This window comes from Ovis canadensis, chromosome 18 (assembly GCF_042477335.2).
Source record: "Ovis canadensis isolate MfBH-ARS-UI-01 breed Bighorn chromosome 18, ARS-UI_OviCan_v2, whole genome shotgun sequence".
NCBI lineage: Eukaryota > Metazoa > Chordata > Mammalia > Artiodactyla > Bovidae > Ovis > Ovis canadensis.
The window spans coordinates 35,086,634-35,110,826 of record NC_091262.1 but is presented as its reverse complement, the minus strand read 5'-3'; the positions used below and the strand labels follow the sequence as shown (position 1 = coordinate 35,110,826).

Genomic DNA, 24,193 nt, shown 5'->3' with positions numbered 1-24,193 from the left:
TCAAGTTCCCTGCACAAAACCTGGCAGAAAAGAGGCGGCCCATCGCCTGCAGCTACCACCTTCAACAAACTTTTCACAAAACAGATCATCAGGATCACTGGCTTTGTTCCCTGCATCTACTTAGCCTTATATTGTGAACATTCTCCCTGTCCTTGGTGGTTGAAAACATTTTTGAGTTACACAGGTAACAACTTTTTTTTTATTAGAAAATGAAAATAAATGAAATACTACATCATACCCACTAGGATGGCTATTAATCAAAGACAGTGTTGGTAAGGAACCCTCGTACACTGCTGGCAGGAGCGTAAAACGATACAGCTGCTTTGGAAAACAGTCTGGCAGTTCCACAAGCTGTTAAGCACAGTTACCAGTTTTACTCCTAGATAGGTACCCTACAGAAACAAAAACATACATCCACAGAAAAACTTACAGCCCGCAAGTGGAAACAACCCTAATGTCCATCAGCTGATGAATGGATGAATAAAATGTGATATGTCCATACAATGGAATACTATGCAGATATAAAAGGAAACAGTCCTCACGTGTGCCATCATATGGATGAATCTTAAAAACCATTATGCTAAGTTAAAAGAAGCCAGTCACAAAAGGACCACATATTGCATGATTCTATTTTAATGAAATGTCCAGAACAGGCAAACCTATATATACAGAGAAATTAGATTAATGGTTGTCTAGGGCTGGAGGTCATGAAATGTTCTAAAATTGTGGCAGTGGTGGCACAACTCTGTGAATATACTCAAAGCCACTGAACTGGGCACTTTAAATGGCTGAACTGTACAGAATGTGAATTATATCTCAATAAATCTGTTTAAAAATAAATGAGATTAAATCATCTGAAATCCCAACACCTATAGAAATCAGTTGGTGTTCTAGGCAATTTCTTATATAAATATATATGCTGTATATATATATATTTATAAAAATATAATCATACCCTATAGTTTTATAATCTTGTCCCACTGAAAAATTATATTAATATCTTTCCATATCATTAATTAGTTCCTTATCATCACTTTTAATAACGTGTAATATTCTAAAGTTATACAATAATTCATTCAAACAAATTTCCCATGACTACACATTTAGGTTGCTTTCAGCTTTTTTTTCCCTGCATATGCCTCAGATGATGAAAAAAAGAATGCAACTGTCTACTTTTCATAAAATTCATAATTGTTCACATAGTGCTGTTATATTATTCCTGGTATTACTAAACTGTCTAGGTAAATAAAACAAAACAGCTTAGCCAATAAAAACTAGTCCTTCTTTCTTGGCATATATGTGAATTAGCCCAATAAAGCTATTATTTAAAAAAACAAGAATGAAAAAAAAAGAAGTTTCCACCTCTGATATAGCAAGCTAGGAGGAGATGGATCTGGGAGAAGCCTTCCTGGGTTTTATCATGTGTTTTTAAATTTCTGCAGATCTGGTAAATAAAAAATGGTGAATCATTTTAATTTCTTTGGTTACTACTAAAGCTGAACATTTTTTTCATGTTCACTGGCCATTAATAACTCTTATAAACTGCTTATTTATGACATGTCCTTTGTAATGTTTTTTACTAGGTGTTTCCATCTTTAAACTGATTCATCAAAGCTCTTTACATATTTAGGATATTAATCTGTCTGTCCTGAACGTTATGAATGTATTTTTTCCTAGTTTGCTATTTGTCTAAATTTTGAACATTATGTGGGCTTCCCAGGTGGTGCCAGTGGTAAAGAACCCAGCTGCCAATGCAGGAGATTCAAGAGATGTGGGTTCGATTCCTGGGTCAGGAAAATCCCCAGAGGAGGAAATGGCAGCCCACTCCAGTACCCTTGCCTGGGAAGTCCCATGGCCGGAGAAGCCTGGTGTTGAGGTACTTTTACCATCTGAGCCACCAGGGCTTCCCAGGGGGTGGTAGTGGTAAAGAATCTACCTGCCGGTGCAGGACACACAAGAGATGTGGGTTCAATCACTGGACAGTTTGATCCCGGGGTTGTAAAGATCCCCTGGAGGAGGAAATGGCAACCTACTCCAGTTTTCTTGCCTGGAGAATCCCATGGACAGACAAGCCTGGCAGGCCACAGTCCATAGGGTTACAAAGTGTCAGACACGAAAGAAGCAACATAACACACAAGGTGTTTTCACTGGGACAAGCTTAACATTCTTATCTTGCCTAATCTGCTTCTCTTCCTTTATGAAATCTTTTTGAAGCCACACTGGGTTTACCAAGGCTTCACTGTCCAATGGCATATGTCCACTGATATTTTTAGTACTTCTGTGGCCCTACTTTTTAACATGATGCACACTGGAGTTTATTTTGGAACTGGGTGTGAGATTGGGATATACCTTAGTTTTCTTTCCACATAGTTAATAAATTGTCACAATTCTGTTCACTGGAAAAATTTACCCTTTCCTGTGTGGATTTAAATTGCCATGGTGAACATATATACTTATGCTCTCAGTTCTTAAATACACTCATTCTTATTTCTAGACTTTCCATTCTAGGTTACTGATCTGCTTGAGACACATAGCTTTTCAGTGCATTTTAGTATCTCAGATGAAGCCTCTCTCTATGGCCCTCAATTCTCAGCCCCACACTCGTCCCTTCCCTGTTCTGTTATCCTATCTCCCTGCACAGTGGACATCTCCCTCTTGCTGTCAGCTGGCACACCAAAGACAAAGCACAGCATGGGGAGAGACGGTGAGTGCAGCTCTGAAGATGTGGGTTACAGCCAGAGGGCTACCTTTGTCCTGTGCCATGTGAGAGAGCTGGGACGAAAGTCAGTTAACCTCCCTGGTATCAGCTTCAGCCAACAGTAAGCTCCACGGCTCACAGCGGGGATGTGGCAGCCAGGCTGCGGAAGGCCCAGGAGTAAGGAAGGGGCAGGCTCAAGGCCAGCCAGCCACCTCAAGCTACCCTGAAGAGTCTGGCAACAAAAAGGAGCTCTTCTGTAGGCCTCAGCAGCCCTGAAACACCTCTGCTCATAGCACTTCTCTGCTACCTCACACTTCATTTCATTTCATCTATGAAGTATTTTCTTCTCCGCATGTGGTACCCTGTGCTGGTCGCCGCCCATCTTTATATTCCAAATTCTAACCCCCTTATCTCCCCCTGAGTGTGTACAGACAGTGATTCCATTCTCTCTTGGATCCTGGTAAAGGAAATGTCAAACAGAACCCAAGGAAGAGACTGAGGATGAGAAAGACTTTTTTTTTCACTTCTGTCAACCTCAGATAATTTTACTAATTTTGCTACTTTTCTCACTCTACAAAGAACTAGGTTTATATTCTTTTCAGGTAAAAAAAAAAAAACTGTTTAGCATGAGCAGATTACAAAATGTTTATTGTAGAGAAGAAAACATGTCACCTACCAGAAATATGTATGTACATATCAAAAAGAATTTTTAATTAAAAAACAAAACAGGTAATTGGGTATATATTCTTTCACATTCTGCTTTTTCATTTGCTATTATTTTGGTGCCCCATCTTTTTTTTTTGGCTGTGCCATGCAGCTTGTGGGATCTTAGTTCCCCCACCAGGGATCAAACCTGGGGTCCTGGCAGTGAAAGTACTGAATTTTAAACACTGGATCACCAGGGAAGTCCCCACTGGAGCCCCGTCTTTAAATGTTAAGTCTCACATCACTAACACGCCTACCGTTAGACATCCAGGCAGACTCTCAAAGTCCTATGCAAGGAGAGGTGCTTTCCCACTGCCCCATCCTATTTTAGCAGGAAGTCAGTAACAGCCAGTGGAGCCAGCTGCCCACACTCAAGTCCTCAGTTGCAGCCACATCCTGGGTGGTATGGTGGGCTTTCCCGAAGCAACAGAATTACCTGAGTTTCAGCTGTGAGCGCACTTCTCCAAATTCCAGCTGGAGCAGTTCATTGTAACAGGCCATGGGGCTGGGGTTTTCTATATACCTCTACAAACAGAAAGGGGATGGTGTGGATCAACACATGTGTACCTTTAAATTATTATACACACATATACAAAATAATGCTTTCCAAAAGACTTCTCACAGGAAATGAGATGAAAACTTACAATACCAAATCAGCATTTAAAAAATAGTGCTTGCACATATCTGAGAACATATTAAGAAACCACTGAACTGTATACTTTAAGTGGCTGAACTGATCAACTGTACCTCAGTAGAGAAAAAAGGCAGAAAGGAGGAAAGAAAGAAAAGGGAAAGTGTTTGCTAGAAAAAGATAAAATTAAAAATCTTTAAAATAATTTTTTTAAAACTAGTATAACCATTTAATGGAATAGCACGCAGTAGTGTGGATGTGAACTTATATGGAATGATGCATAAGATACACTGTCAAGTGAAATGAAGCAATGGAAAATCATGTTATAATTATTTATGTATTTCTTTTATAAAAATGTTATATCAACTTTAAATAGTTGAATTACATGGAAAATGAATGGTATCTCAATTAAGTAGTCAATAAATGAAATTAGGAAAAACAGGGTCCATTCTTGGGCATATCCAGAGAAAACGATAATTCGAAAAGACACATGCACCCCCAAGTTCATAGCAGCACAATCTACAATAGCCGAGACATGGAAGCAACCTCCTAAGCGTCCCCTGACAGAGGAATGGTTAAGAAGGGGTGGGTGTGTGTGGGTGTGTGGGTGTGGGTGTGTGTGTGGGTGTGTGGGGGTGTGTGTGTGTGTGTGTGTGTGGGTGTGTCTGTGGGTGTGTGTGTGTGTGGGTGTGTGTGTGTGTGTGTGTACCCCGAAGTTCATCTACAATAGCCGAGACATGGAAGCAACCTCCTAAGTGTCCACTGACAGAGGAATGGATACAGAAGGGGTGTGTGGATGTGTGTAATAGAATATTACTCGCCATAAAAAATGAAACAATGCCATTTGCAGCAACATGGATAAACCCAGAGATCAGCATACTAAGTGAAGTAAGAAAGAAAAAGATAAATATCATATGATACCACCTATATGTGGGATCTAAAAATATAAAAATGAATTTCTTCACAAAACAGAAACAAACTCAGACATAGAAAACAAACTTACAGTTACCAAAGGGGAAGGGATGTGGGGATGAATAAATTAGGAGCTTGAGATGAACAGATACACCCTACTGTATGGAAGATAGGTGAACAAGGTCTGACTACGTATCACAGGAAACTACATTTCAGTATCTTGTAATAACCGTTAATGGAAAAGAATCTGAAAACGTATATATATGTATGTATATACTTTGGCCACCTGATGCAAAGAGCCAACTCATCGGAAAAGACCCTGATTCTGGGAAAGATTAAAGGCAAAGGGAGAGGGGGCAGAAGAGGATGAGATGGTTAGATGGTATCACCAGCTTAATGGACACAGATCTGAGCAAACTGGGAGATGGTGAAGGATGGGGGAGCGTGGCGTGCTGCAGTCCATGGAGTCACAAAGAGTCAGGCATGACCAACAACTGAAGAACAGCATACATATATATGACTAAATCACTTTTATGTACACTTTTCTGTGTTGTTCTAACACAACAGTGTAAATCAACTATTCTTCCACTAAGAAAAGCTCAAGGGAAAAAAAACCAGGGATTAAGAATACTTTTCTTTCAGTGCCTTGAGCTATGAGGATATTTTGATGTCTACATGTCACTGGTAGAGGCTAGAATATGCAGAAGGAAGAAATTTATTAACGCAAGTCCCATTTATATTAACTTTCAGAGTCTCGTCACTTAGATGAGAGTCCTGTTTAGTGCTGCACAAGCTCACAGTAAGCAAAAACACACTTGCAGAGGTCACTCCCACTAGGCAACATCTCCCTGTACTAACGTCAAACAGCAGCTCAGCTAAGCTGACCAAGGATCATCCTCCACAGCAGAGGGGCTTGCAGAGCCATGGCTGGCCCCAGGCACTCCTAGCCCTGCAGATACTAACTATTCTCTACAGGATGAAAACATCTCAACAAAGCAGACCACATGGAAAGGGGAAGCCTGAGCCCATTCCACCAGATTAAGAATTTCATCAAGACATCTTACACGTCACTATGTACTATCGCGTAATTCCACTCTGCTGTAATGTTTGTATTTACTTGCCCCTGTTTCTGTGGCACACTCTTGATTTCACCTGCTCAACACATGGATAGTATTCTATCTGGTGAGGAAGAAGCTGAGGCCTCAGAGGCAGGGTATATGAAGGCCACTAACCACAAGCCAAAGCCAGACCAGCCTGGGCCATGGGGCCTCATGTGGCGTTCCTTCTACCACCAGTGAAGGCAGACATCCCCCTGTTGGAACTGTGATCTTGTCTGTGTGTCAAGTAGCCTAAGAGCCCAGCCCCTGGTTCATGTCTTAAGGCTGGATGATCCTCTACGAGGCCCTGAAGCTTCCAGAGCCTGCTTCCTTACCCACAAAACAAGACCACCCTACATCCCTGACAATGCCCACGAGAAAGCACTGCGCCTGCAGACGGCTGCATGAACACACAGCAGTCTCTGCTGGCCCCTGGGAGGGAGAGCCAGGTCCCTAGGCCTGCAGGCCAAACACAACCATTCCTAACCACACAAGTCAGAGAGGGACATGCCCGCCAGCTCCCACCAACTGGGAGGGGTAAGAGTGCTGGCCTTGGGACGTTCTGGTGGCTCGGTGGTTAAGAACCCACCTGCCAGTGCAGGGGACACAGGCTTGATCCTTGGTCCAGGAAGATCACACATGTCATGGAGCTACTAAGCCTCGTACCACAACTACTGGAGCCACGTACCATAGAGCCTGTGCTCCGCAACAAGAGAAGCCACTGCGATGAGACACCTGTGAGCCACCACTAGAAAGGAGCCTCCATTCGGCGGGACTAGATAACAAGCCTGCATGGCAGTGAAAACCCATAAGGCCATAAACAAACAAAATCATTTTTAAAAAGAGAGAGAAAGTAGAGGCCCTGCAGCTCTCTCCTCAGTGAGTCACGACCCCACAGGAACACCCAAAGACACTGCTCATCTGCACAGGTGCCCACCGCTGACAGGGCAGGAACAGTGGCGAGATTTCTGGGGCACAGAGCATGCCACGCCAGTAGACAAGAGGTGGGGGACCTGAGATGGACAGGGGTCCCCAGCTATCCCCGCTCTTGGCTGGCCTCACCTGTTCTGCAGGCGAAATCCTGGGACAGGGAGCCACGTGTTTCGTGTGACACAGCCTCCTGTGCATGTGGCCAGAGTTTTCACTGGGTGTGTGCATCCAAACGTCTTTATCCCAAAGGCGGATGTTCAGGTTAGAAAACCAGTGCATGTCAACAGAAGGACTGCATCTTTCTCCTTCCGCCTACTCCCCACCTTGCTACCTCTGCTTGGCTCTGTGTCTAAACATCCTGTCTCTCCTGCCCTTCTGCAGGTTTCATTCATGTCCTGAGGATTCCATGGGGTTGTGGTGGGTAGAGAAGGGCGTCAGGCCCAAGGAGCTTCAGGAATCAGGCTGCTGTTCCTTCAGCTTGAGCAGCAGCCGGTCTCTTCACCCCACCCCAGCCCATGAGAGGGGTGGGGCCACTGGCTCCCAAGCCAACTCAACCTGCCTCTCCCCAGAGCACATCACCCCCACCGGGCCCTCCACCCCCAGTGCAGCTCTGTCCCTGGCTGCACATTAGAACTCCCTGCAATCTAAAAAATAACACCAGTGTGCAGGCCCCTCCCCAAACCAACAGAACCAGGGCCTCCTCAGGGATGCTTCTCAGGGAGTTCTAACGCGCAACTAGGGCCAAGAGACACCAAACTCTAACCTCAAGGTTCTGGTTCAAGGTGGTGAAGTCGAAGGATGTGCACTCATCTCCTGCGAGAGCAACAAAACTGCAACTAGCTGCTGAACAACCATCAACAGGAGGACGCTGGAACCCACCAAAAACAGATACCCCACATCCAAAGACAAAGAAGAAGCCCCAATCAGACAGTAGGAGGGGTGCAATCATGATAAAACAAATCCCATCCCTGCTAAGTGGATGACCCACAAACTGGAGAACAATAATACCAAAGAAGCTCTTCTGCTGTTGTGAAGGCTCTGAGCCCCACATCAGGCTTCCCAGATTGGGGGTCTGGCAAAGGGACTGGGAATCCTGAGACTCTTGACTTTGAAGACCTGCGGGATTTGATCACAGGACTGCCACAGAACAGGGGGAAACAGAGACTCCACCCTTGGAGGACACAAACGAAATATGCGGTGCACACCATGACCCGCGGGGAAGACGCAGGGGACTGAACCAGACCTACCTGCTACTCTCGGAGGGGCTCCTGCAGAGGCGTGGGGGAGCAGTGGCTCACGAGGGGACAGGGACGCTGGCGGCAGCAGTCCTGGAAGGGGCCCCTTGGAGGGTGCCATTAACACTACCATATAGCCTGTAGGCCCCAGGGCTGGGTTGCCTCAAGCCAAAAAACAGGGACAGATCAAAACCCTACCCATCAGCAGATAACTGGATTAAAGCTTTACTGAGCCCTGCCCACCACAGCAAGACCCAGTTTTCCCATGCCAGTCCCTCCCATCAGGAAGCTTACACAAGCCTCTTAGCCTCATCCACCAAAGGGCAGACATAAGAAGAAGAACCACAATCCCATAGTGGCTAGAATGAAAGCCATATTACAGAAAGTTAATCAGGATGAAAAAGCAGAAGGTTATGTCCCAGATGAAGGGACAAGATAAAATCCCACAAAAATTAAATGCAGTGGAGATAGGCAACTTTCCAGAAAAAAAAAAATTCAGAATAATGATAGTAAAGATGATCCAGGATCTTGGAAAAATAATGGAGAAGAAGCAAGAAACATTTAGCAAAGACCTAGAAGAAGTAAAGAACAAACAGAGATGAACAATACACTGCAAGGAATCAAGAGCAGAATAACTGAGGCAGAAAGGATAAGTGACCTGGAGACAGAACGGTGGAAATCACTGATGCAGAACAGAATATAGAAAAAAGAATGAAAAAAAAAATGAAGATAGCCTAAGGGACCTCCGGGACAACATTAAATGCACCAACATTTGCATTTTAGGGGTCCCAGAAGGAGACGAGAGAAAGGACCCAAGAAAATATCTGAAGAGATAATAGCTGAAAACTTCCCTAACATGGGAAAGGAAATAGTCAACCAAGCCCAGGAAGCACAGCGAGTCCCAGGCAGGAAAAACCCAAGGAGGAGCAAGCACACCAAGACACACAGTGATCAAACTGACGAAAATGAAAGACAAATAAAATATTAAAACAGCAAGAGAAAAACGACAAACAGCAAAAAAGGGAATTCCCGTAAGATTATCAGCTGATTTCTCAACAGAAACTCTACAAGCCAGAAGGGAACGGCATGATATATTGAAAGTGATGAGAGAAGAACCTACAACCAAGGATACTCTACCCAGCAAGACCCTCATTCAGATTTGATGGAGAACAAAAGCTTTACAGACAAGCAAAAGTTATAAGAATTCAGCACCACCAAATCAGCTTTACAACAAATGCTAAAGGAACTTCTCTAGGCAGGAAACACAAGATAAGGAAAAGACCTACACAAAATAAACCCAAAACAATTAAAATGGTAATAGGATCATAAATATCGATAATTACTTCAAATGTAAATGGATTAAATGCACCAACAAAAAGACAAAGACTGGCTGGGCAGATGAAAACACGTGCACATATGCACTTCCACTTACCACATCACTCTACTTAACCCCCCAAACAGTATGAAATTATTTTATACTGTTCGGCTAATCATGTTTTCACTATGGCTTGCAATTGTAATGATCTTTTATTTTTTGTCAGACTACTGACTGTGAAAACTGATAAATGTCTTTTACTACTGGGATTACATAACTATTATTTGCTTAATACCATTGTACCATGATTGGTCAACAGAAAATAAAAGAATTCTGTTATTACTAAAACTACCATTTAATCGGGAAATCTGTAATCACTTTTTAAAATCCAGATGTGTATCAGAATAATCTTGGAATTTTCTGAAAAATACAAATGCCCAGGTTTTGCTTTTTCTCTCCAAAGCTCCAAATGTGTTTCCAAATGTGTTTCTAATGAGCAGCTATGTTTAAAAACAACTGGATTATATGATGATCTTTTACTTTTATCTAGATGGTTTCACTTTTTCTATTTCATATTCAGTGCTCATATTTCATTTATGTTTTCCAATTTCTCATCTCTCTTTTTTAATGTTCTTTCTCAAGCCTTTACCAAGTGCAGCCAAAAAGCTTTTGTAAACATAAATAGTATGTATTATATATATTTTAGAAAACATGAATGTTTGCCTATCTAAAACATTTATGACATTTTGATTCCACTTAATTGACTTAGTATGAATAGAATGCTAGATTTCTAATTTATATTCATTCAAAACTTTGACATAGTTCCATGTATTTTGGCATATAGTATTACTGCACAGCTAAAAGTCTAGAAAGTTTATCTTAGTCACATAAAAACAACCTTTTTGAATGAGGCTAGAAACTTCTAATCCAATTCTGAGGCTATAAAGAAATACAATATTATAAAAAACAAACAAGAAATTAACATGTGATACAATATTATTAACTAAATACAGATTTTGTTAAATTTTACAAAACTTTATGTTAGTGTCCATTATTTGTTTTCATACCTTATTGAAGACTCCACCCTATATTTAATTACACTGAGCAGCTTCAGGTACATGCAACAAATTCTGGTAAATTCTCTTTTCATTTTTATTCCAATACAAATATATTTCTAATTTTCCTTGTTATGGCTTCTTAGATACAACCATCATTTATTTATTTATTTATTTATTTTTGTTTTTTATTTTTTAAATTTTAAAATCTTTAATTCTTACATGCATTCCCAAACATGAACCCCCCTCCCACCTCCCTCCCCATAACAACTTTCTGGGTCATCCCCATGCACCAGCCCCAAGCATGCTGCATCCTGCGTCAAACATAGACTGGCGATTCAATTCACATGATAGTATACATGTTAGAATGTCATTCTCCCAAATCATCCCACCCTCTCCCTCTCCCTCTGAGTCCAAAAGTCCGTTATACACATCTGTGTCTCTTTCCCTGTCTTGTATACAGGGTCGTCATTGCCATCTTCCTAAATTCCATATATATGTGTTAGTATACTGTATTGGTGTTTTTCTTTCTGGCTTACTTCACTCTGTATAATCGGCTCCAGTTTCATCCATCTCATCAGAACTGATTCAAATGAATTCTTTTTAACAGCTGAGTAATACTCCATTGTGTATATGTACCACAGCTTTCTTATCCATTCATCTGCTGATGGACATCTAGGTTGTTTCCATGTCCTGGCTATTATAAACAGTGCTGCAATGAACATTGGGGTACATGTGTCTCTTTCAATTCTGGTTTCCTCGGTGTGTATGCCCAGCAGTGGGATTGCTGGGTCATAAGGTAGTTCTATTTGCAATTTTTTAAGGAATCTCCACACCGTTCTCCATAGTGGCTGTACTAGTTTGCATTCCCACCAACAGTGTAGGAGGGTTCCTTTTTCTCCACACCCTCTCCAGCATTTATTGCTTGCAGATTTTTGGATCGCAGCCATTCTGACTGGTGTGAAGTGGTACCTCATTGTGGTTTTGATTTGCATTTCTCTAATAATGAGTGATGTTGAGCATCTTTTCATGTGTTTGTTACAACCATCATTTAAAAGTGGACATTTAATTTCCAAATGAATGGGATTTTTAAGGTATCTTTGATATTAATTTCTAATTTTGATACTAATTTCACATTTAAATGCTTTCTTTTCTTGAATCACCCTGTGTTTTTTCAGTCTTCCTACTTTATTGAGGTTTTCAAAGATCTCTCTTGGTAGTTACACTGCACTTGAAAATATGTGGATTGGGTTATTCTCAAATATCTTTTGATACTGATCTCTAACATAATTCCACAGTGATAAGAGAACAGACTCCGTATGATTTTAATAACTTTAGACCACCACATTTTTGCACCTGATCTTATGTCCCTGGATCTCTATCTTTCAGTGTCTCCTAGTTTATAATCTATGGGAGCTTGAAGAGAATTTGTATCCTACTGCTGTGTGAGAACTGTATAATAAATCATAATTATTTTAAATTGGTTCATGATGCTTTTCAGGTCTACGTAAGATTCTACTTCTCTGTATACGCATTCTATTAAGTGTTTGATATTGAAACTACAACTAAAAATCTTAATTTATCTACTTAAAAAAAAACAATTGTAATATATATAGTGGAACTATATGTAACTTTGTTCTGTATTTTCGAAGTCTCCTGTAAATGTCTTATCGTGTTTTCATAACTGAAAAAATAAAAAAGAGGGGGAAAAATTCCCTAACCTCTGAGATTTTAGTCAGAAAGCTCAACTGCCAAGTCCAACTGAGGAGGTAAGCAAGTGTGCATCCACTGTGGAATCCTGAACTGGGGCCATCTACAGAAAAGCTGTCTGTACTATGAATCCAGAGATCGCACTGCAGTGATGGCTTTCAGGTCTGGGGTTGGGCTCAAGCCTGGGCCACACTGCCTCCCAGCCATGAGACTTCGGAAAACCACCTTGCCTCCAGGCCTGAATGCTCTGCAATCTGTGCCCTCTGTCCCCTCAGTATCCTTCTGATACCTGAGTGTATGGGTCTCTGCGTGAGAAGACAAGTTACCTCACATGGTCTCGGAGGACTGGTCACCTAGTTGGATTCATCACTTACCAAGTGGGGAGACTGCTACCTCCATATTTCCTAAGTCACATACCTCTAAAATGACTATTTCAAACCTGTGCTTTATGCATGGAAGTGCTTTTCAAAGAGACATGCACTTAACCACAATTCTGGCAGAGGCTGCAGGGAATACCTTGATTAAGTAGTACAGGTGAGAGGGCAGGGAGACAGTATGTGTCAGTTACCTTTGAATTTTACAATTAGTTTAATGATAACACAATTGTACTACGAAAACACGAGGCCCATGATTAACTAGACTTTCTACTGGAATATACTCTGCAGGCCATGAAGCTGTGCTGATGGACTTCCTTGTATACAATTTCAAACACGTATTTCCAATATTGCTTGTACTACCTCATACAAATAAAAAGCTTAATGCCTCCTGGCAGCTATCAGTTCAGTTTAGTTGCTCAGTTGTCCAACTCTTGGTGACCTCATGGACTGCAGGCTTCCCTGTCCATCACCAACTCCTGGAGCTTGCTCAAACTCATGTTCATTGAGTTGGTGATGCCATCCAACCATCTTATCCTCTGTCATCCCCTTCTCCTCCTGCCTTCAATCTTGTCCAGCATCAGGGTCTTATCTAATGAGTCAGTTCTTCACATCAGGTGACCAAAGTAATGGAGCTTCAGCTTCAGCATCAGTCCTTCCAATGAATATTCAGGACTGATTTCCTTTAGGATTGACTGGTTTGATCTCCTTGCAGTCCTAGGGACTCTCAAGAGTCTTCTCCAACACCACAGTACAAAAGCATTAATTCTTCAGCGCTCAGCTTTCTTTATAGTCCAACTCTCACATCCATACATGACTACTGGAAAAACCATAGCTTTCACTAGACAGACATTTGTCGGCAAAGCAATGTCTCCGCTTTTTAATATGCTGTCTAGGTTGGTCATAGCATTTCTTCCAAGCAGCAAGCGTCTTTTAATTTCACGGCTGCAGTCTCCATCTGCAGTGATTCTGGAGCCCAAGAAAATAAAATCTGTCACTGTTTATGGCAGCTATAGGTAAGCAAACAACTCGAGGCAAGATGAATAATCTGTCCTCCCAGTCTCATTAGCTTCACTGGAAAGTCAGAAACATCGAAGGTCCTTGTTAAGAATGGCCAGTTCTGCAGCCTAAGAGTGCTAACACGAGGAACTTCAGAGTTCTCAGGGGAAGTTTCTTCCTCATGCTTCCCTAGGCAGTTTAAGGAGGGGCGACCTAAGGATCCGCTGGGAACAGGTGACCCACAACTTCCAACCTGGTATCCTTATGATGCTCACCTGCACACTGGCTAGCATGGCTGTTCTCATACAAGTTCAACTGGAAGTCAGGGAATGTGGACAGGTGCTGACATGTGTGAATGTTGACGAGGGTGGCGTCAGAAAAGGAGAACCACAAAACTATGTAATAATAACAACAGTGTAAAATTTGTATACAAAATGTGTATTTAAAACAAAGTCTTAAGTTCCACCATATCTGATGTTGATATTGAAATTTCTGTGTTCCTTTTGTCTGCATTTACTTGTTACCTTTTTCTTCATTATTAACTTCCTTTTATCACTATCTTATAAACAACATATAATTGTACTTTTATAACCCAGTCTAATGGCTTATCCTTTAATGGGAGAATGCAGCCCATTTTCATGCACTTGACTTTGCTCCCGTCTTGCTCTGTGTTTATCACTGATTTCGCACTGTTGTTTCCTCTTCCTAGGATATGCCAATGTAATCCAGTTGCTAAAAATTCCATACTTCTTGGGCAGGGGCTGCTGCAACGCTTGAGGGATCTTGGTTCCTTGACCAGGGACTGAACTTTGGGCCCTCAGCAGTGAAGTGTGGAGTCCTAACCAACGGACCACCAAGGAATTCCCACAAACTCCATAATTTATTATTTCAGTTCTTTTTAAAAACAATTTATTTTTGGCTATGCTGGATCTTCGTTGCTGTGAGAGCTTTTCTGTAACAAGCTGTAACAAGCAGGGGGTACCCTCCAGTTGCAATGGGCAGGCTTCTCATCGTGGCGCACAGGCTCTAGGGTCTGCGGGCTTCCGAGGTGGCGGCTCCTGGGCTCTACCGCACAGACTCAGCATTGGTGGCTCATGGGCTTAGCTGCTCTGCTCTGGGGCATCTGGAATCTTCAGAGACCAGGGATCAAACCAATGTCTCCTGGGTTTGAACCACAAAACTGTGTAATAAGAGTCTAAAATTTATTAGATTATTTTAATAACCTAAGTAGATTTATTTAGATTATTAAATAAATCTAATTTGTTTAATAGTAAATTAATGTATTTTATTTAGGCAGGCAGATTCTTTACCACTGAGCCACCAGGAAAGCCCCCAGAAGTTTTCTTAAACTTTTCTATTATTGGTTACTTTCCTTTTCACTGATCTCAAAAGCAGACATAGATTTCTCTACTATTATTTGAAAACAGGTACCAATTAGTTCCAGAACAAAGTCTCTCCCATGAGCAGCGCTCTAGTCTGCACATTTCCCACAAAGAAGAAAGCGTCAGAATCCTTTCACTGCCCACCCACTTCCCTGTCTGCTAGATGAGCCACAAGGATGCGCTTACTGCCACTTTGTCCCCTGAAACCCTGAAGACACCTAGGGTAGGGTGTGCTTAGATACCCTAGAATTTAAAGACTGAGGTATTATCGGATGTTATATAATTACATATAAAGATACATATTCCACACTACACACACACACACACACACACGTGTTATGTACACACACCACTTCTCTCCACTACTTTCCCCCTCATCTCAGAGTTCTGTTCTATTTCATTGGTTGAATGGTTGAAGTCCTTATTTAATTATTTTCCTCAGACAGGGCTTCTGGGGAAATAGATCTCTGGGTTTTATGTATTAATATAATGCCAAAAGGAATACCTCTTCCCTGAAGGGTTAACAATCACTTGGTTGGTATGGGATTCTCAGGTTATGGTCATTCTCCATCTGTGATCTCTAATCAGATGAGACCCTGTTATTACTGCTTTACACAGTAGAAAAAGATGCTGGTGCTGGGAAAGACTGAAGGCAAAAGGAGAAGGAAGCGGCAGAGGATGAGACGGCCGGATGGCATCACCGACTCAATGAACATGAGTTTGAGCAAACTCCGGGAGAGAGTGAAGGACAGGGAAGCCTGGTGTGCTGCAGACCATGGGGTCATGAAGAGTTGGACACGGCTGAGCGACTGAACAACAACAAATGTGTTTGTGTTCACCCCACATTCACAGTTTCTTGCTCCTCACTCTTTCTTGCCTTTCAGGCCTCCCACTTGGGACTTAGGACTCATCTTGCTTCTGCTTTAAGTATATCCTCCAGAATTTTCCTTTGAGAATCTGCTAGTTACAAATTGCCTCAATTGTCATATTTCTGTAAGTCTTGATTTCATCTCCATTTTTGAAAGTATTTATGCTAATTATAAGGGATCCCAGGTGGCACAGTGGTAAAGAATTTGCCTGCCAATGCCTCCATTCTAGTTATTCTTGCCTAGGAAATCCTGTGCACAGAGGAGCCTGGCAGGCTACAGTCCATGGGGTCGCAAACAGTCAGATATGACTGAACAACTGAGTACATGCTAGGTATAACACTCTAGGAAGGCAGTTATTTTCTTTTATCACACTGAAAATACTATTCCACTGTTTTCTAACTTTAACCTACTGCTGCCGTGAAGCCAGCTGTTAGTCTGCTGTTCTGATTTTCTTCCCTCTGGCTGATTTTAATATTGTCTCTTTATTTTGTTTGTTTTTTCACTATGATATGTCCTCTTTTTATTTATTCTACTTTGGAATTCTGGAATCTGTGGATTATAGTCTTCCATCAGTTCTGGAAAATTCTCTTCAAATATAATGCCCCATTCTCTCTCCTACTCTTCTGTATCTCCAGTTATACAGATGCTAAACCATCCGCTCTATCCTCCACTTTTCTAAACTTCTCTAACTTATTTTCTGTTTTTGGATCTTTGTGCCACATGCTGGATAATTTCTTCTGACCTGCTAAGTTTTAAAATTTTCAGTTTATTACATGTGCATTTCTCAAAATTCAATTATGTTCTGCTTAAAATCGGCTACGTCACTTTTTATAACTTCCTATTCCTTGAAGGTATTTCTAAGCTTGTCCTGTCTTTGTCTCTTTACATATAATAAGCATAATCATTTCACGATCTTATCTGACAATTCTAACTTCTGAGGACTGTGAGGGCCTGCTCCCGCTGCCTCTCTCCCCTGCTAGTTCCCACTTGCAATGCTGCGTTTCCTTATGGACGGGTTAATGCTGACTGAGGGCTGCCTGCTGCCCTTGAATGATTATTTGCAGAGACTCTCTGAGGCTAAAGAAGAAGGAATTTCCCCTGGGAGGATGCGTATCTGCTTCTTCCAGATCCTTGGTAGTGCTTCCAGCCAGAATCAAGGGGTGAGGTTTCTCCATGACCTCATTGATATTTGGGCTACAAGTCTGCCCAATGATCAGCCTTATGTGAGCTCTCTCCATCATGATTCCCAAGGCTCACTAGCAACTAGCTGACCAAAGCCGGCCTAAGCTTTTTGGCTTAAGAGAAACCAAGAGATTAGAGCCAGGGGTAGAAAGAAATGGAGCCATGTTGGGTAGGTCTTACTTCCAGAATCCTTGAATTGGCTTTAAGGTTGCATGTATGCCTGTAAGCATTATTGACAACACATCCTATGGTACAACTTTTAACTAATGAGCAAGCCATTAAAGGAGATTTTTTTTTTTATGTTTAGATGCATTTAGCAGGCATAGTTTTGAGCAACTGAGAAAGCAAAGTATTGTGGATTATCAGATTACCAGATTATGAAATTAAATCAAACTATAACACAGCATAAGGACAATTTTTCTTTTTCAAATTAATTCAAAACTATTGCCAGGCTCTAAAGCTGAGATAAAATAATCTGTCATGCTGAATTATACTTGCATAACAAAGAAGTGAGTACATACCCTTGTGAAGCCAGCAGCAATGAGGGACATCACACATGACTCTTCTCTATCCACTCTTTAAAAGAACAAGTAAATGGTTAGAGACAGTTTTTTCTAATCAGTTACATCTCACATCTGTATTTACTAATTTATATAATATTATCATTGGCATATAATGAATAGTTTTAGATGAATTAGATTAACGTACAAGTCAAATGTACAAAGGTAAAACAATGTTCTGTTTTAGTTTCACGCTGGCTTTTTGGCACCAGACATCACTGCTTGAAGCACAGAGATTACACTGAGAGCCAGACCACAGGCGTGAGCACGTGGCTGTGTGAAAATTTTAATTTAGACTAAATTATTTTCATTCTTTTCTTACCTCCCATTTTAATGAAATATAAAGTTTCCCCCAATTATGTATAATATAAATTCTCATAGATAGTTTGAGCTAGAAGTCCCTAAGAAATATGTCCGGAAAACATTCATACTTCAGGAATGGCATTCTCCCTTGGTTGGCCCTTTTCTAAAGTGAAAGACAGTCCAAAATCACAAAACCTAGTGTTAAAGTACAAACTCCAGCCATGAATTTAACTGCCAAAGTGAAAGAAAATAAGAAAGCGGAAAAGGCCAAACTAGAAAGGGTGATGCCTATCACAGGACACAAGCTGATATTAATCACACACATTACACTGACATCTGAATTTCAAAAAAAGAAAAATATCTTACCTGCGTACTACACCAATAATAACTGTGTTTTCTGAGAGTTTTGATGATCTGATAGACCTTTAAAAAAAAGTTTTAAAATAAATTTAAAGCAATTCTTTAAAAACTAAATACACCTAAACCTAAATTTTGGTAGAACAGTTAAAGTTGGGGGAAAGTGAAAGATCGCTCCACACTCTGGAGTCACCTTCTTGGCTAACTTGACCTTTCTTTCTTCAGGAGACAAACTGCTAACCAGTGGCCTGTGGTGACTCTCAAAATTATGGAGCGTGAAGACAGCAGCCAGCTCTGATGACATGCCTTCTATTTGTTCTTGTTCTGGTCTGAGCTGTTTCAGATGGAGAGTTTTCCCTACCTGGGGAATCCCCCTTACACGAGCAGGGTCACTCGTCTCTTCCTGTCAAAGGAAGATGCAGGTCTACATGTATCACAGCCAGCGGACGGTGACCATTACAGGGGGCGTGAGGCAGCCCGAGGGCCAGCTCTCCACTGCATTCTAAGCAGTGCAGAGAAGGGCTCCCGAGCAGGATGCAGGCAAAACAGTAACAATAAATATTTAAAACTCAGAAATGCAAAGTGTTCTTATGCATCAGAATGAGGAGAATCAACCTCACAGGAAAAGTTAAGAACAGAAGACTGACGGAGAAAAGTAGAAAACACTGCTCTACTGAGTTACCCACGGAGTGTGAGGCCACCCTTGGATGGTAAGGAGATCAAGCCAGTCACTCCTGAAGGAAATCAAGTCTGAATATTCACAGGAAGGACTGATGATGAAGCTGAAGTTCCAATGCTTTGGCCACCTGATGCGAAGAGCCAACTCATTTGGTAAGGACCTTGATGCTGGGAAAGATGGAGGGCAGGAGGAGAAGGGGATGACAGAGGATGAGGTGGTTGCATGGTATCCCTGATGCAACGGACATGAGTTTGAGTAAATCCTGGGAGACAGTGAAGGACAGGGAAGTCTGGCTGCTCGTGGGGTCCATGGGGAAGCCTGTGCTGCAGTCCACGGTGCTGCAAAGAGTCGGACATGACTTAACAAAGGGACTGAAGAGGCTGCCAAAGGGACTGAATTTAACCCTTCTAGAGAAGCAGCTCCCAAGGAAGCCATGAGGAATGAAAATTCAGCCAAGAGATGAGAGAGGGCAGAGATAAACATGACAGAGAAGAGCAGAATATAAACTCCCCACTGAGATGTGCAATTGCTTTGACCCACCCTACACTGCAGGAAAGAACAGGACTCTCTGGAGAAGAAGAGCCAGGCCACAGGAAGGGGGAGGAACTTGGCCCCTGGCCCAGAAGGAAGAGACACACATTAGAGGGTGACTGCAGATGGAGGGGTATGCAGGGGGCTAGATTTGGACTCCCCCTGTCAAGACAGAAGCAAGCTGGCCCTTGGAGGATGTGTCCACGATGGGACAGAGAAGAGCCAAGACTCACTGCCTTACTTCAGTTCGGCTGGTTCAAGAATCACTTCTGTCACTTCTGAATCACAGAATATAGAAAATGACTGGCGTGACTATTTCTCCACTGTCCCAAGGATGACACATAACATAACCATTCCAGACGTGTGAGGGAAAAGTCAAGTCATCGTATGCAAAGGATGCCTCAGTTTGGGCAAAATTTTCCTGCAGAGGGCCAGACAGTAAGTATTTTAGGCTTTTCATGTCATATGGACTCTGTCACAAGTACTCAATCCTGCCCCTGAAGCATGAGAGCAGGCACACACAAAACACAGATGAATGGGCCTGCCTGTGCTCCCCTGCGCTTACCCTTGCCTCAGGGTATTGAGGCTAAGTCTTCTTCTGGAGCTCAGGAGGAGCAAGGCTTAGAACCAACAGTATATGCAGAGTAGCTCTGGGGTTGGGAAGCTGCTCAGGGATGGAGAGGCTTCTCCACCTCCAGGGAACAGCCAGTCTCTCTCATGGGCCACACGGCTCATAACACATACACACTCTCTGTCAACATTTTTGCTTTTCCCAGTGTCCACTCTAAGTCCTATAGCTTCCATTTCTGCCTAGCATCTCCAGAGGGAACCAACTTAAAGGGCGCTTCTTGCATGGCTCTACCAGGGAGGTCACTGCAGGGCCTGCTGACCAGGCCCCAGTCCCATCGTGGTTGCCTGCCTGGAACAGAGCCGAGCTTACCTTCCTGGAGCAGGAGCCACAGAAAGGGCTGTGAGAGCTCAGAAGCATAACTGGCATGGCAGACACTCACACAGACGGGCCCCACCCACTTTTCAAACCTATTGGCTGCTACTCACCCCAGCACTAACCTTAAACAGGGAGTGAAAGATGCGGATTCACAAACAGTAGTTCCATGGCTTCTTAGGACATTTCTAGTTGTTCATCTGTTTATATTTCTATCATATCATGAAGATTTAGTGGGAGAAATGGCAACTCTGAAGTATGCCACCAGCCGCCTCAAACCAGCTCATGACTTTTTACAGGAGAAACAGAGATCTGAGTGGTAACAGAGCAGGTAGGCAACCACACAGATGACCTCAGTAAGCAGGTCGGGACACAGGGATAAGGACATGGGGCTGAGGTCAAAGTGGAAGGAAAGACCATGTTTCCCAGAGACAAGTGCATCCCTCCAAAGGAGGTCTAACACTATGAAAAGGCAGGGGTGGTGTCCACTCTCACCACTATTATTCAACATCGTTTTGGAAGTCCTAACTACAGCAATCAGAGAAAATAAATAAATAAAAGGAATCCAGATTGGAAAAGAAGTAAAGCTCTCACTGTTTGCAGATGACGTGATATTATACAAAGAAAACCCTGAAGATACTATCAGAAAACTACTAGAGCTAATCAGTGAATTTGGCAAAGTTGCAGGATACAAAATCAATACACAGAAATCACTTGCATTCCTATATACTAACAATGAAAAATCAGAAAGAGAAATTAAGGTATCAATCCCATTCACCAATGCAACAAAAAGAATAAAATATCTAGGAATAAACCTACCTAAGGAAACAAAAGAAGTGTATACAGAAAATTGTAAGACACTAATGAAAGAAATCAAAGGTGATATAAACAGATGGAGAGATACTCCATGTTCCTGGGTAGGAAGAATCAATATTGTGAAAATGACTATACTACCAAATGCAATCTACAAATTCAATGCAATCCCTATCAAATTACCAATTTCATTTTTCACAGAACTAGAACAAAAAATTTCACAATTCATATGGAAACACAAAAGACTCTGAATAGCCAAAGCTGTTTTGAGAAAAAAGAACGGAGCTGGAGGAATCAACCTTCCTGATTTCAGATTATACTACAAAGCTACAGCCATCAAGACAGTATGATACTGGCACAAAACAGAAATATAGACCAATGGAACAAGATAGAAAGCCCAGAAATAAACCCACACACCTACAGGTACCTTATTTTTGACAAAGAAGGCAAGAATATACAATGGAGCAAAGATAGCATCTTCAGTAAGTGGTGCTGGGAAAACTGGACAGCTATGTGTAAAAGAATGAAATTAGGACACTTTCTAACACATACACAAAGATAAACTCGAAAGAGATTAAAGACCTAAATGTAAGAAACTATAAAACTCATAGAGGAAAATATAGGCGGAACACTTGATGACATAAATCAAAGCAAGATCCTCTATGACCCACCTCCTGAAAGACTGAAAGCTGCTCAGTTGTGTCTGACTCTTTGTGACACCACAGACTCTACAGTCCATGGAATTCCCCAGGCCAGAATACTGGAGTGGGTAGCCTTTCCCTTCTCCAGGGGATCTTCCCAAACCAGAGATTAAACCTAGGTCTCCTGAATTGCAGGCAGATTCTTTACCAGCTGAGCCACAAGGAAGCCCAAGAATACTGGAGTGTGTGTAGCCTATCCCTTCTCCAGGAGACCTTCCCAACACAGGAATCGAACTGGGGTCACCTGCATTGCAGGTGGATTCTTTACCCCAGCTCCTAGAGTAATGAAAACAAAAACAAGTGGGACCTAGTTAAACTTAAAAGCTTTTGCACAGAAAAGGAAATGATAAACAAGATGAAAAGACACCCCTCAGAATGGAAGGAAACTATAGCAAATGAAAAGATTGACAAAGGATTAATTTCCAAAATATACAAGCAGCTCATACAACTCAATACAAGAAAAAAAAACAACCCAATCAAAAGCTGGAGAAAAGACCTAAACAGACATTTCTCCAAAGACATACAGATGGCTAACAAACACAGGAAAATATGCTCAACATCGCTCATTATCAGAGAGATGCACATCAAAACTATAATGAGGTATCACCTCAAACTGGTCAGAATGGTCATCAACAAAAAGTCTACAAACAGTAAATGCTGGAAAGCGTGTGGAGAAAAGGGAACCCTCTTGCACAGTTGGTGGGAATATAAATTGATACAGCCACTATGGGAAGACGGTATGGAGATTCTTCTAAAAACTGGGAATAAAAACACCATATGACCCAGCAATCCCACTCCTAGGCATATATCCCAAGGAAACCAAAACTGAAAAAGACACATGTATCCCATTATTCATTGCAGCACTACTTACAATAGCTAGAACACAGAAGCAACCTAGATACCCATCAACAGATGAATGGATAAGAAGTCGTAGAACATATATACAATGGAATGTTACTCAGCCATAAAAAGGAACACATGAGTCAATTCTAATGAGGAGGACGAACCTAGAGCCTATTATACAGAGTGAAGTAAGTCAGAAAGAGAAAGAGAAAGATTGTATACTAACACATATATATGCAATTTAGAAAGATGGTACTGATGAATTTATTTGCAAGGCAGCAGAGGAGAAACAGAGAACACTTATGGACATGGGGAGAAGGAAGAGAGGATAGATGTATGGGGAGAGTAATATGAAAACTTACATTACCATATGTAAAATAGATAGCCAATGGGAATTTGCTGTATGTCTCGGAGAACTCAAGCAGGGGCTCTGTATCAACCTAGAGTGGTGGGATGAGGAGGGAGATGGGAGGGAGGTTCAAGAGGGAGGGGACATGTTTATACCTATGGCTGACTCATGCTGATGCTTGACAGAAAACAACAAAATTCTGTAAAACAATTATCTTTCCATTAAAAAATAAATTTAAAAAAAGGTAGGAGTGTATTCTAGGCTTTTTACAGTCCATAAGAAAGAAGAACTGGCCAGGAAATAGGAATGCCAGGAACCTAGATTGAAAGCTAAGACTCTTTACCTTAGAATTCATGAAAACCAAGATAGAAATGACATGGCACCATCAAGATGTGTCCCCAGATGTAAGGAAGGAAGACTTCAAAGTCAGGAGAAAAGATGGGGCCTGAGTCCACAGCATGACGTTCTGCAGGCTGCGCAAGCACACTGGGAAGCCCCCAGAACCAGGCTCCCTGGTGTGACGCTTGTGACACAGCTGTGCACAACAGAACACTCTCAACAAGACTCAGCTCGCACATCAAAGACGTGCAGAGGCAGGGAATCCACGCTGCTATGGCACTTTGCAACATCAGGAAGCTAGCTTTTCCTGTCTTGGTTTCTTCCCATAATCCAAGACAGGTGCCGAGCTCTAGCCATAATCTAGAGAACAGTTAAGAAAGGCGTGCCTTCTCCCTTCACGGACACTTTCCAGAAAATGCACATGACGTGCCCATTGCCCAGTGGCAAGAAAAGCTAGGGGGCGCAGTGTATGTTCTAGGTGGCTGTCTTCCCAGAAACACTAGAAATTCTACTATTAAGAAAAGAGTAGGGACTGCACTGGTGGTCCAGTGATTAAGATTCTGCGCTTTCACTGCAGGGGGCGTTGGTTCGATCCCTGGTCAGGGAACTAAGATCTTACATGCCCCATGGAACAGCCAAAAGAAGAAAAGAGTAGAACTGGATATGGAGGGGTGGGAGTGG

At 42.0% G+C, this 24,193-nt stretch overlaps 1 protein-coding gene across 2 annotated transcripts in view; it reads right to left on the bottom strand.

The window, feature by feature from the left end:
* PDE8A (phosphodiesterase 8A) overlaps positions 1-24,193 on the bottom strand; it is a 146,578-nt gene that overhangs the window by 35,879 nt on the left and 86,506 nt on the right. For both annotated transcript variants that reach the window (XM_069560392.1, XM_069560391.1), the window contains exons 4-6: positions 18,324-18,380; positions 17,616-17,670; positions 3,840-3,928 (exon numbers count right to left, since the gene is read on the bottom strand). In XM_069560392.1, coding sequence (XP_069416493.1) covers positions 3,840-3,928; positions 17,616-17,670; positions 18,324-18,380 — 201 coding nt within the window. The remainder of the gene's footprint in view (positions 1-3,839; positions 3,929-17,615; positions 17,671-18,323; positions 18,381-24,193) is intronic.